This window comes from Spermophilus citellus (assembly GCF_964194105.1).
Source record: "Spermophilus citellus genome assembly, chromosome: 12".
Taxonomy (NCBI): domain Eukaryota; kingdom Metazoa; phylum Chordata; class Mammalia; order Rodentia; family Sciuridae; genus Spermophilus; species Spermophilus citellus.
This window is the reverse complement of record NC_138198.1, coordinates 93,945,329-93,958,526: the sequence shown is the minus strand read 5'-3', so window position 1 is coordinate 93,958,526 and position 13,198 is coordinate 93,945,329. Positions and strand designations below refer to the sequence as shown.

The following is a 13,198-nucleotide window of genomic DNA, read 5'->3' as shown; positions in this document are numbered from 1 at the left end:
CACTTACCCTTTTATTCGTAAATCTGAGAGAGGCTAAGGGCACTTTTCAGAGGGTACTTTCCTGACTGGGACAAAAAAGAAGAAGAAGAAGAAGAAAAAAAAGAATTCTGAGATTTTTGGAATGTTTCTGGAAGGCTGGACTTAGGCTTCTAACAAAAGATCTTAAACAGCAGGGCTCTCTTGTGTGGTTTCTGATGCCTGACATCAAAGGCAGCAATCTGACCAGCCCACAATTCATTCATTTATTCAACAAAAGTTTACCGAGTTCTGTATGTACCAGGCAGTCAGCATCCTGGGACTGGGTGGGGATACTGTGGTAAACAAGGCAGTAGAAGTTCCTGTCTCTACCGAGGACTTACAGGCAAAAACAAAACAGGTAAATAAATAAATGAGATTACCTCTAAATAGTGCTATGAAGGATGTGGAGGCTTCTAGGAAGAAAGGCTGGCAGTGAGGCTGAAGCTCCTAGGCTACATTGAGCCGAAAAGCTTTGGTCAGAGAGGTAACAAACTACAGAAGATCTTGCAGGTCAATGTAAGGAATTTTTATGTTATACTTAAAGTAGCTAAGATCCATTGGAGGACTTTAAAGGGGAATGAAGTGTTCTGACTTACGTTTTTAAATGATTATGTCTACAACTGTTTTTTGGCACAAAATATCCAGGCTGAAGTCAGATGCTCACGCATTCTGCAAATTCACTGCGACCTTAAACTGGAGTTTTGAGATGAAACTGTTTCCCACTTGGCCAATTTCCTCTGGGTTCTTGTCTCCTAAATTTTGAAGAATAAAGTCCACAATCCTGGAAGGGAAGAGTAAATGGAGCAGGATTTAGTTAAACAAGAAGAGAGAGAACTCCTGCCACATGGAAGGTGGCCTGACAGCAGAAAAACCCATTTTGGTGTGTCAGGTTAGGAGTTTATATATAGTTCTGGCTAGAGCATGCAGCAAAAAATATGTTAAACAGGCATTGAAAAGTATTATGGCTATTGTCTTCCTTTCCATGCGGATTCACTCCCACATTCCTTCCTGGAATTTCCATCTGGGTTCCACCCCTGTCCCCCACCTTCCCAAGGAAGTAATTGACTGGAGGTATTCCCATAGGTGAGCCTCAAGTCTGTTATATTTGAAATAGGCTGTGGTGGTGCTCAATATGACTACTGAATAAGACCGACCATTGATATTCTTATTCAATATCATTGCTAAAACTCAACCTGCCTCATTTTGCTTCTGATATACATACATAAATTGGTCATAATAAAACTCTGTGACATAGCTGGTGTGAGCCAAAGGTTTGGGCCATGTCTTGGTTTCAAATCTTGATTTCCACGTAAGAGTTAGTAGCTCTTGGCAAATTATTTGTGCCTCACTTAGCCTGAAATGGGCATAATAAAAGTTCCTACATCATAGAAGTTTTGAGAAAAAACAAAACAAAACAGTGCATGTATAGCACAGGGACAGTAGCCAGCATCATGTCGTAAGCTTTCATAAATACTGACTTTTACTCTTCCAGGGGATTACTCACATGATATAATGCATGAAAGGGCTTGTGAAACTGAAAAGACTATCTTAACGGCAGCATTCCCCCTTTTCCTTTTTTTTTAAAAAACGGAACAGAATGCTGGGCCATTCCAGCAGAGGCGCCGGGCCAAGCGCAGCCTCAATGCGGTCATTGTCGTTAGGCCGCCCTCCCCCAACCTGGAGTGCATCTCCATGGCAACGCGGGGCTTTGCCTCTCTCCGCCTCCTCGTGCCTGCAGACCGGAAGGAGTCCGCTCCGGGGGCTTCTGGGAAACGGCTTGTAAGCGGCGTTTCTGCGTCTGCCTTGGACAGCGAAGCTGCTGCGGTTCCTGAGCCAGAGGTTTGCGCGAGTTGAGGGAAGGGTATGAGGAGGAGGGGGACGCCGGGCTACGGTCTGCGGACCTTTTAGCAGAAACCGGCGAGGAAGCTGGCGGGAACCTTTCTCAGCTTCCCAAGAGGCGCGGAGAAAGGGCCATGGTCTCCGCGCCTAGCAGTTGAGGGGCGGGAAGGGGTCAGCGGGAGGCCCGCCCGAGCCTTAGGCATCCGTCGGGAGTTCTACGTTTCTTCTGCCCTCCGAAACCCTCGTTTTCCCCCTCCCCCACCTGCCGGTTTTGTTCTATTTCGAGGCCCTGGCGTCTCGCAGAGGCTTCTGGGAGTTATCTCGGCGGAGGTGGAGACTGGGCGGGCCTTGCGCGGGGGCTGCCGGGACTGGTAGTTCCGCTCGCCGCGGGCGGAAATGCCGTGGATTCGAGGCGGTGGTGACTTGTTGGCCTCTGGTCGTCTGTGGTCGCGGCTCGCAGTGCTGGGAGGAGGGGCTGGAGGACTTCGGGACGAAGCTGGTATACACAGCGAGTCTCTGCAGGATTGAGGCAAGATCACCTGGGATCAGTCACCCGTCCAAACACTACTGACTCGAGGCCTGCCTCCCAGCTCTCCGCGTGCCCCACGAGCCGAGTGCTATGTAGCATAAAAGGAAAATAAATTTCTCTTATATAGAAATGCTTGAGCCATTGGTAAGGTCGGATCCTGGGATAGGGATGAGTAAATCTTTTGGCTAGACTGCTGGTAAGACCACCACATCCAGAGTATTTAAACCCGTGTGTATTACCTGCTGGATAAAGCATTTTCGGATTCTTACTCTTCGTCTTGATCAGTTACAAAGTTGTTTTTGTAAGTTACAGCTTTTATATTCTGGAGCTTGTAGTAACTCTATGGCTCATTCTCAATTCGTGGCCTCCGCATGACTATGCAAATACTAAGTAAGGGATCAGAAAGTAGCACAAAGATTCCCTGAAGTTAGAAGCTGGGAAAACTGAGTCATCCAGTATAAGAGACTGAACTACTGCAAGAAGTTAAAGTGGTTCTGAGAATGTCTTTTCTTTGTTGTTTTCTTTTTGTTATTATTATTTTTTGATACTGGGGATTGAACCCAGGTCCCCTTAACCACTGAGCCACATGCCCAGCCTTTTTAAATATTTTTATTTAGAGATAGGGTCTCACTGAGTTGCTTAGGGACTTGCTGAGGCTGGCATTGAGCTCACAGCCTCCTGAGCTGCTGGGATTTCGGGCTTGCCCCACCATGCCCAGCTTTTGAGAATGCCTTTTCTTAACAGAATTTGCTGTTTAATGCCTGTCATTATAAATTTAAATGTATTTATGGTATGGTGAATGAATAATATTTGCATGTTACTATGCAAAATAGCATTTTTTCCAGTTTATGTGATCTGTTACTGAGCAAGTAACATTTTTTCACCCTATATTTTAATTCCACAGAGTTCTTCAATATCTTTTAAAAGTAGATAATTAAAAAGCAGTATGGGTGTGCATGTAACTCAGCTCAGTAAGCACATTTGAGAGCATCTTGACCATGGCACCACACAAAATAAAATAAAATTAAAAAAGCAGTTACTTTTGAGTTGACTCAATTAAGTCAGGGAACACCAGCCCTAAATTGTACATAATGTGTTCCAAGATCAAGCACATTTAGAAGACCCTGACATAGACCAGTTCTTGCTCGGATTCGTTTGATTGTTGAAATAGGGTTTGTCAACTTCGTAGGTCATAGTCTGGCAAGGTTTTTCTGTAAAGGACCAGATAATAAAAATTAAGGTTTTTAGGTCATATCGTCTGTGTTGAAACTACTTAATTCTGCCATTGTAGTATGAACCATGAACAAATAAAACAATTTATGGATATAGACATTTTAAATTTACATTTTCACATCATGCAATATTTTTTCAACCACCAAAAAATTTCAGACTTTTCTGATGTGTTATGAAAACAGGCATTGTGGGAAGCCATTCTAACACGTGATTGGGTGACTCCCCTTAAGGGCCTGAGGCGCTTTGGCTGTGTGAAGCTTTCCTGGCCCTTTCCTGATGAGAGAGCCCATCCCTGTGGGGGTGTGCCTGACCACTGACGCCGGGGACCCAATCACTGACCCTGACCTTGGAGTGCAGCCCCCCCTCAACCTTCATTGGATGGAATTCTCCCCTGAATCTCTTGTTCCCCAATAAAAGGCTACTCCCCAGCGTGTTCACTCTCTCTCTCTCCTGCTACCCCCGAGCAATCCTTGCTGCCCTGCTGGGCGGTTAGAGGAGGGAACCAGAGAGGGGAGCTGTCTTGGACCTGGCAATAGAAATAAGGTAACACAGACTCAGTTACCTTATTTCTATTGCCAGGTCCGAGACGGCTCCCCTCTAGATATCAAGCTAGATTTGGTTTCGATCTGTAGTTTTGCTGACTCTGGTATATGCTTTTTATTGCTCTTGTTGATGATGAACCTTTATTTATTTTTATGTGGTGCTGAGAATTGAACCCAGTGCCTCACACATGCTCTGCATGTGCTCTACCACTGAGCCACAACCCCAGGCCTGGTGTAGGTTTTTGATTGGAATTTTTAATCCAGTAAAAGAACAAATATTTTTTATTTATCAGTATAAATCCAAATTCTTAGTATATTTGGTCACATGTGTTTTTCTTTCTTGTGCCTCAGGAGTACCTGTGAAGAAAACAGGACATTTTTTTTTGAGGATTTTATCCTGCCTTTATTGTCTTTTCTTGAAGTATTACAAATCAGGATGTCTGCACAGTCAGTGGAAGAAGATTCAATACTTATCATCCCAACTCCAGATGAAGAGGAAAAAATTCTCAGAGTGAAGTTGGAAGAGGATCCTGATGGTGAAGAGGGATCAAGTATCACCTGGAATCATCTTCCTGATCCAGAGGTTTTCCGACAGCGATTCAGGCAATTTGGATACCAGGATTCACCAGGGCCCCGTGAAGCAGTGAGCCATCTCCGAGAACTTTGCCGTCTGTGGCTCAGGCCAGAGACGCACACAAAAGAACAAATCTTGGAACTAGTGGTGCTGGAGCAGTTTGTTGCTATCCTGCCCAAAGAGCTACAGACTTGGGTTCGAGAGCATCATCCAGAGAATGGAGAAGAGGCAGTGACCGTGCTGGAGGATTTGGAGAGTGAACTAGATGACCCTGGACAGCCGGTGAGCCTGCTTGCACCACTTTTCCTGGGGTCAGAAGCACTGACATAGCAGTTGGTCAATTGCTGAGTTAATTTCACTTGATTGAATTAAAATTATTTCTATGCCTTCTTCCATATTTCCTTACCACTCTCTTTCTGTGTCTTTTGGCCATCTGGGCCTCTGCAGTAGATATTTTGTATGGTTTTTCTTGGATGTGTTTAGTAACAATTCTTTTTCAACTAAATCAAAATCATCTTTCCAGGTTTCTCTCCGTCGACGGAAAAGAGAAGTACTAGTAGAGGAGATAGTATCTCAAGAAGATGCTCAGGGATTGCCAAGTTCTGAGCTTGATGCTGTGGAGAACCAGCTCAAGTGGGCATCCTGGGAACTCCATTCCTTAAGGCACTGTGGTAAGGACCAAAACTTTGTGTGGGCTTTTTTCCAGAACTGTTTTCTTGTTCTTATTGTGGGGGGACTTTTAACCCAACTCCTTGGACAGACATAAATTATAAAATCCTTGATTTGGGGGGCCAGGGATGTAGTTTAGTGATAGAGTGCTTGTCTATCAAACACAAGGCCTTGGGTTTTGAGTCCCAAAACTACCAAAAAAAAAAAAAAATCTTGGATTCTTTTTCTGATAAAATTTGATTGCTGACTTCAAATCTTCCACCCCGCTCCCTGGGACATCTCAGCCTTTTCTTCCTCTTTTCTGAAGACCTCCCATGTCACACTAGCATTTGTCTTACTCTGAGCTAGCACCCATCTATAGACCAGGTCCTTCTATTTTATACTTAGTATTGCTTATTTGTCATCTGAATCTGTTTTCTATTTACTCTTAGTTTCCTATCTAATTCTATTACAATAAGTTTATCTCATGCCTCTTACCTTTTAGTTTATTATATATCACTGAAGTTTTCTAAATTTTTAGCTACTTCTTTTTTTCCTCAATGTGCTACCTAGAATCATTTTTTAAAAAACTTTTTTGTAAAAATGATTTTTAGGGTAAATTCTTTCCTTTTTCTAAGTATTTATGCAAAAATAGACTTTCTAGCTATAATCTCTGAATGCAGGAAAATTAAGTTAAAATTCCACAATTGTAATAATTCACTTAGATCACTTGTTCTCTCTATATTGGCAATGAATGCCATGTACCTACTTTTTTATACTTTGATACAACCCAGTGTATTTTTAAAATGGCTGGATTTCCTTTTATATTTATGAGTTTAAATGAAATTTTGTTTGAAACTGCTTTGGGGATCATTTCTTGATATAATTGGTGATAATTCTGGTATGCCACAGAATGAAGTCTGAGCAGGTTTCCTTTGCCAAGGGGACAGTGCTAACAAATCAAGTTTGCTGAAAATCTGTAATTGTAGGGCTGGGGATGTGGCTCAAGCGGTAGCGTGCTCGCCTGGCATGCGTGCGACCCGGGTTCGATCCTCAGCACCACATACCAACAAAGATGTTGTGTCCGCCGAGAACTAAAAAATAAATATTAAAAATTCTCTCTAAAAAAAAAAAAACTGTAATTGTACATGTTTTGTGGGACATTCTTCTGTGTAAGAATGTTTTAAGAACCACAGCCCTTGATCTTTGGACGTGTCATTTGCTTGAGTAGAGAAGTTCTCCTTGTTGTGAAATTTAGAATAATTTTTTTACCTGTTTTTAATAGCCTTATTTCAGCACTCTAGTCTCCTCCACATTTGGGACATTGATTTTTTTCTGTGCCCCATTGTCCACACTTGAAGAAATCTTCATACTTCTCTGTTCTTCAAGTTTCCAAGCCTTAGTTAATTAATCTTCTATAAACCCTTAAGAGTCAGAGTCTCCGTCTCTTCTCCTGATTTATTATCTCTTTGTTGATCCTAATACTGTTGACCACTTTTTTGAGTGATGCTACTTACCCTGTCTATATCAACCATAATTTTTTGAGACTTGAAGTTTTAGGGAATCCTTACAGTATAGACTCTTACTTCTGACTATAGGTTGGTGATGGTACTTCTTCTTCTTTTTTTTTTTTTTTAGAGAAAGAGAGAGAGAATTTTTTAATATTTATTTATTAGTTCTCGGTGGACACAACATCTTTGTATGTGGTGCTGAGGATCGAACCCGGGCCGCATGCATACCAGGCGAGCGTGCTACCACTTGAGCCACATCCCCAGCCCCTGGTGATGGTACTTCCTGTTGGTAATTTAGGCTTTGCTTTCACTGGACATCTCTTACTGAGGCTTAGAAATGACAGTTTTTCTAAATACCATGACAGATACCAAGTAGGGCAGGTTTCTTTTATAGGAAACCTCTTATTGGTTAAAGGTATATTGAATTTTTAAGTACCTTGTCTTCAGTTAACATAGGATGCTCTCAACCCTTCTTCAGACCCTTTTTTTTTTTTTTTTTTTTTATCAGAATCTGTTGTCTGCTTTTAATTTAATCTTGGCTATGATCTGCCTTGCTCATTTTCAGAAATAGCTACTTTATGACAGACTACTTATTATTTACACCTTTGTGTTTTGATTTAATTTTTTAAAAAATATTTATTTTTTAGTTGTAGATGGATATAATACCTTTATTTTTTATGTGGTGCTGAGGATCGAACCCAGGACCTCGCATGTGCTAGGCGAGCTGTGCCACAACCCCAGCCCTTGATTTAATTTTTCTTAAAAGAACATTATGATTTCCTAATGGCCATTTTTTTTTTCCTAACAAAATTTCTTCTAGACCTAACCATTTCATTTTGACTATCTCCCAAACTATCTTAGAATCTACCATTTATTATTCTCTAGATTAGTGTTTAATTTAAATAGAACCTTTTATGTCATCATGTTATGCTGTTACTTCATTAGCTTTATAATTAGTCATTTTATCTTATTTTTTTGGGGGGGAAGCAACCTTAACACTAATTATCAGAATGCTGTTTATAGATGTGCAGAAACAATTTATTCTTAGTTCATTTAAATTTTTTTTTCTTTCGAACATCTTTTCTCTCCAGATAGGCTGTGCATTTTATCTTTATTTCATATTTGCATTTTTCTCTTTGTTTCAGATGATGATGCTCGGACTGAAAATGGAGCACTAGCTCCAAAACAGGAAATTCCTTCAGCAGTAGAATCTCATGAAGTTCCTGGTACTCTCAATATAGGTGTTCCTCAGATTTTTAAATATGGAGAAACCTGTTTCCCAAAGGGCAGGTTTGAAAGAAAGAGAAATCCCTCTCGGAAGAAACAACATATATGTGATGAATGTGGAAAACACTTCAGTCAAGGCTCAGCTCTTATTCTCCATCAAAGAATCCACAGTGGGGAGAAACCTTATGGCTGTGTTGAGTGTGGGAAGGCATTCAGCAGAAGTTCCATCCTCGTACAACATCAGAGAGTCCATACTGGAGAAAAACCTTACAAATGTCTTGAATGCGGGAAAGCCTTTAGCCAGAATTCTGGGCTCATTAATCATCAGAGAATCCATACTGGGGAGAAACCTTATGAATGTGTTCAGTGTGGGAAATCCTATAGTCAAAGCTCAAATCTTTTTAGACATCAGAGAAGACACAATGCAGAAAAACTTCTGAATGTTGTGAAAGTTTAAGAAGTCACACACAAACACACACACACAAATCAGCACTCAGGTCTTTTTCTTCAGAAATGAAGACACAGTTAAAAACATGAAGTGATATAGAATAGTTTTTTTCCCTATTGACTGTCAGAAAATCCACTGGGAAATATAAAAAAGTCTTCATTCACCATTATTATTTTATCTTGGAAAAAAATGGTGTTATACCTGCCTAAAAACTGAAATTTTAAACTTAATTCAGGTGTTAATGCCTAATTTCTCCATGTGATGTTTATATTCTCTATTTTTTCCAAATAATGAACTACCTGATTGTTTTTCCCTTTCTTTTAAGTTTTATTTCCTAGACAAATACCTTATTTCTATGTTGATCATTGAAATGTTCTTTGTAAGGATACATTCCTTTCTACTTTAAAGGGTAACATAGGAACTATAAAGACTCAAAACCATCTTTTTAAAAAATATATCTTTCTGTTTTACCTAATTAGAATATACATTTGAGAAAACAGAAGATAAAGAATGGCTGAAAGTATCAAAATAAAAAGAGCCTTAAGATCTCAGATAAGTGATGGTGATAAAATCTCAAAAAAGTGAATGGAATGTCTAGGTTGGGAAGATATACAAATACTTTGATCTCTGCATTGAAATGTAGGAATTTTAAGTATAGTCCATCTCCCACAGGAAACTGACAAACTGCTCATTGTATCTTAATTGGGGCCTGTTAAGTAATGAAAATATTTTCCCATTTATTATTTAAAAGTAGTTTAACAATAATTGTAGAAGTGTTAAGGTAGAAATTTTAACACTAAAAATGGCAGTATTGAAAGGCAAATGTAAACACAAGTTAATGGTCTGACTTGGCTTTTGAGAAAAGAGACTCAAAAGATCTAATTCATCATTCTTTTGCCTTCATCTTTATTAAAGACAGATGATTACCTAACAGGCATCATGTATCAGGTTTGGTATTTTTATTCCTTTGGTACAAAAGGGTTGAACACCAGGCCAAAGCAGCCATGCATTTATTATTAAAACATTTTCTACCGACAAGGCACTGTGCTAGGTACTGTAATCCTACCATTAAGTTGGTAGGTGTTTCTTCCACTGTAAATCATAGGGGATTTAATATAAAGCTGTTTCATGTAGTTACCCTCTTTCCCCCTGTCAGCATTCCCAGGAATGTCACCTCTGAGATTCCCAGAGCCATAGTTCTCTTACCAGGGTGTTGTATTTGGAGGGGGATGAGGAATCAGCTCAAAGAGCTAGCCAGCTCTCCAGCATTCTTCAGAGGTGAGTCCAGGATACATTCTTATCATAGTTTGGAGGTTTATGAATCTCTTTAAAAAAAAAAAAAAAATCAATCTCTAGTAGTGTTGAGGTTGTACCTACATGTTAAGTTAAATGGACTGTTCTTTAAAAATAAACAACTAGGCTATTAACAACTAGTTTATTAACTATCAGATTGATTGAACTATTTTTAATTTTCAGTCTTAACACATTTTTAAAAAATGTATTAAAGTAATACATTGTTAGTAGTAGGATTATATACTCCTTGACTGAGAATTCCAAGTACTGTGTTTCTACTGCTTAGTGGAAAACTCTGGAAGTTAAAATATTGAATGAGAAAAGGCTTTTTACAGTGGGCATCATTGTATGGAAAGTGATCCATGCAAATCCAAATATTTCATAGTTGCAGAGATTTGGGTTGTATTTGGTGCTTGGATCAAATTTTAAAATGGGAAGATGATTTGCATGAGCCTGATAAAAAGCATAGTAATAAATGCAAGGCCAGCCGATGGAGAAGTGAGGCAGAATGGAGCTTGTTTATAGATTTTCTGATAACAATTATAAGAAATGTGCTTTATAGATTAAGATTTATTGAAGTATAAATATGTAGTAATGATATAATGTATTTTAAGTTATACAAGAAAATGTAGGGACTTTTGTTGGGGTCTTTTTTCCTTGTGACTGAGAGGAAACAAGTCAATGTCCAATAAAGCTATAAACTCCTCTGCTCTGAGATAAAATGATCTTGAGTTGATTTATTTATTTATAACTTGCTTCTTTCCAAGTACGTTTTAGGTGGCATATTTGGAAGACTGCTGGGATGACAGGATTCTTGTATCAGAGTAGGTAAGAAGGGAGTGATGTCTCAGAAGTTGGATTTTGTGCTTTCTAAGATCTTATATTTGAGGAAGCTTCCCTTTGGTAGATTTGTGAGAAATGCCAAAGATGTTGGGTGTTGTGAGAGCACAGAAAAAGTAGTATTATATTTGGCAAATATGTTTTTGTTTTGCCAGCTGATACCTGTGCATAGTTCAAATTCTAAGGCAAGGCATGTGGGGAAAGCAACTAGATAAGGAAAAAAACAGATGGTGGTACACAGGGAGAGGATGTGATGGGATGTGTGCTCACCATCTTTGGTTAGGGTTAACTAGACATTGATTTAGAATAGCTCATTAGTGATTTATGGATTCATTCAGACATTTCACTTATGCCCATACAGAAAATCATAGTAAATTGGTGCCAAGCAGTGACCTAACCAGAACATGTGTTTGGTTAGCAGTGAACTAGGGGCTTGCAGTAGCCTTTAGGTACTGGGAGCATTTGCCTAGTTACTGTTAAGTTTTATAGTTTTCTTGGAGGTTATGCTCTTTACATTCATAGCAGTCGATACTTGACCATTTAGCAGTGTCTTACATTTGTGTCAAATGAAGGGGAGGTTACACGTATTGAAATAATCTGCATGCTAAGTATTGGATTAGACATTACCTATCCCACCTAGATTTGTAGACTAGGAAAACAAGATTCAGAGATACATGACTTACATGTTTCCAGTTAAAACTAAAACTCAAATCTAGTTCTGTGGACTCAAGTACAGATAGTTTTCACTATAAGGCTGTTAAATCTTGGTTGATAAATCTTACATTTTTATGTTTTTTGGTTAACAAATGTGAAAACAAGATGCTCATTGATGTTTTTAAAAAATTTTTTTGTAGTACAGAAATGTAAAGTTAAAAAGGACATATCCTTTCAAAGCCTTCCTCAGAAGTGATGGCAGTTTGATTTGTTGTTCTTCCAGATTTAGGTATATACATATTTAAGCAAAAATACTTTATTTGGTAACACTTGGGGGTTGGGTTGCTGCCTATAGGCACCTATTAAAGTACTTTACCATGGATTAACTCTTTAACCCTCAGCAACCATATGAGGTTGGTACATATGCCCATTTTACATATATTGCACTAAGACTTGCCCCCCTCCCTCTACACTGATGTAGACATTTTTTTATAGCTGAATACTATTTCATTGCATGAATATACTCTTTAGTTAACCAACCCCACGTTGATGGATTATTAGGTTTTTTATAAATAACAGGCATAGTTAACTCCTGTACATACATATATTTTGTTACCTTTGTGGGTATTTCCGTAATACAAATAGCTAGAAGTGTATTTATTGGATCAGGGAATGCACATTTGACATTTTTGAAAAATCAAAAAAAGATTATACCAGTTTACAACTCCATTCAGTAGTAAGAATGACTGTATGCCTACACTCCTACCAATGCTGTGTCCTTAAAATCTTTTGCCTGATAGGCAAATGTGGTTTTTGTTTGTTTTGTTTATTTCTTTTCTTTGATTAACAAGGAGGAACATCTTTAACATCTTTTCATATGTTTACTGGGCATTTTTTTCCTATTGTGAATTGCTTTTGCCCATTTTTTTTAAAATTAGGAAGGTATAAATGACTACCTTCTCATTATACAAAACTTAAAAGATACACAAGTATAAGAGCAAAGAGACTGTTTTTTTCAGGGCTTCCAGTCAAATTCCACTTTCCATAGTTCAGTATACATCCTTCTAATACCCCTTTCTATAAATTTCCATGTGACCATTCATAAACACTATTTTTACATAGGATCATACATCTGAAATTCATTTTTTTATCTCAGAAATGACACTGAGGTCTTTAAATTTCTTTTACAGTTAAATGGGATTAAAACTATGAAAATACCATTATTTAACTATTTTCCCCTTTTTTCTTCTGCTATTACATTGCCAAAGTAAACATTCAGATCTTTGTGGATGTGTTGAATAATTCCTTAGGTTGGAGTCCTGTAAGGTAGATGGTTGGGTTTAAAAGTTTGCGGTCTTACAGACCCACCTTAGCCTTCCAAAAGGTCTTCATGAAAACTAATATATTTTCACCAACTGTATGGAAAGTGCTCCTTTTCCCACATAGCCTTACCTATACTTGATAGTCTTTAAATGTTGGGCAAAAAAGAAAAAAGAAAGCCCTTTATTTTGCATTTCCCTGATAAATAGTGAAGTTGGAATTATTTTTGTGGTTATCAGTCATCTATAGTTATACCATGGATTGTTCGTTTCTTTTACCTGCTTTCCTATTGGGTTGTGTGCATTTGTTTTTATTTGTTCATCTTTTTTCCCATCTTCTGATAACAACCCTTATTTATTGCGGTGAACCCATTCTCTTGTGGCTTAGGTGAGCACGTGTCCTGGCCTCCTCAGTCCCACAGCTCCCTAGCAGCAGCTGTTAAAAAATGTGTGTGTAATTTAAGCCAGGCTAAGGAGAGCCCTCAACAGAACTGCTAAAACTACTGGAAGAAGGCTTCACAGA

General features: G+C 38.8%; 1 protein-coding gene and 1 long non-coding RNA gene across 8 annotated transcripts in view; one reads left to right on the top strand and one right to left on the bottom strand.

Moving 5' to 3' along the window:
* The window catches only part of LOC308631458, a 22,693-nt gene extending 20,863 nt beyond the window's left edge, over positions 1–1,830 (bottom strand). For both annotated transcript variants that reach the window (XR_014018212.1, XR_014018213.1), the window contains exons 1-3: positions 1,696–1,830; positions 615–799; positions 8–65 (exon numbers count right to left, since the gene is read on the bottom strand). This is a non-coding gene — a long non-coding RNA (uncharacterized lncRNA). The remainder of the gene's footprint in view (positions 1–7; positions 66–614; positions 800–1,695) is intronic.
* Positions 1,731–13,198, top strand: ZNF24 (zinc finger protein 24). Of its 6 annotated transcripts, none has more exons than XR_014018210.1 (6): positions 1,731–1,857; positions 4,513–5,017; positions 5,259–5,406; positions 8,040–9,847; positions 10,640–10,690; positions 13,064–13,198. XR_014018210.1 is itself a non-coding variant. In XM_081262688.1 (4 exons), the coding sequence occupies exons 2-4, from the start codon at positions 4,598–4,600 to the stop codon at positions 8,576–8,578; spliced, it is 1,107 nt and encodes a 368-aa protein (XP_081118814.1). In that variant the 5' UTR covers positions 1,783–1,879; positions 4,513–4,597; the 3' UTR covers positions 8,579–10,623. The 6 variants fall into 6 exon arrangements, 3 of the variants coding, with proteins under 3 accessions (XP_081118814.1, XP_081118815.1, XP_081118816.1); XR_014018211.1 differs by having other exon boundaries at positions 10,630–10,690; XR_014018209.1 differs by lacking the exon at positions 10,640–10,690.

What these genes read in the sequence shown, in the direction of transcription:
- ZNF24 (XM_081262688.1), top strand. Translation starts at nt 4,598, where the DNA reads ATGTCTGCACAGTCAGTGGAAGAAGATTCAATACTTATCATCCCAACT. An exon ending in TAGATGACCCTGGACAGCCG is followed by an intron (nt 5,018 to 5,258) that starts GTGAGCCTGCTT and finishes TCATCTTTCCAG; the next exon opens with GTTTCTCTCCGTCGACGGAA. An exon ending in CCATTCCTTAAGGCACTGTG is followed by an intron (nt 5,407 to 8,039) that starts GTAAGGACCAAA and finishes TCTTTGTTTCAG; the next exon opens with ATGATGATGCTCGGACTGAA.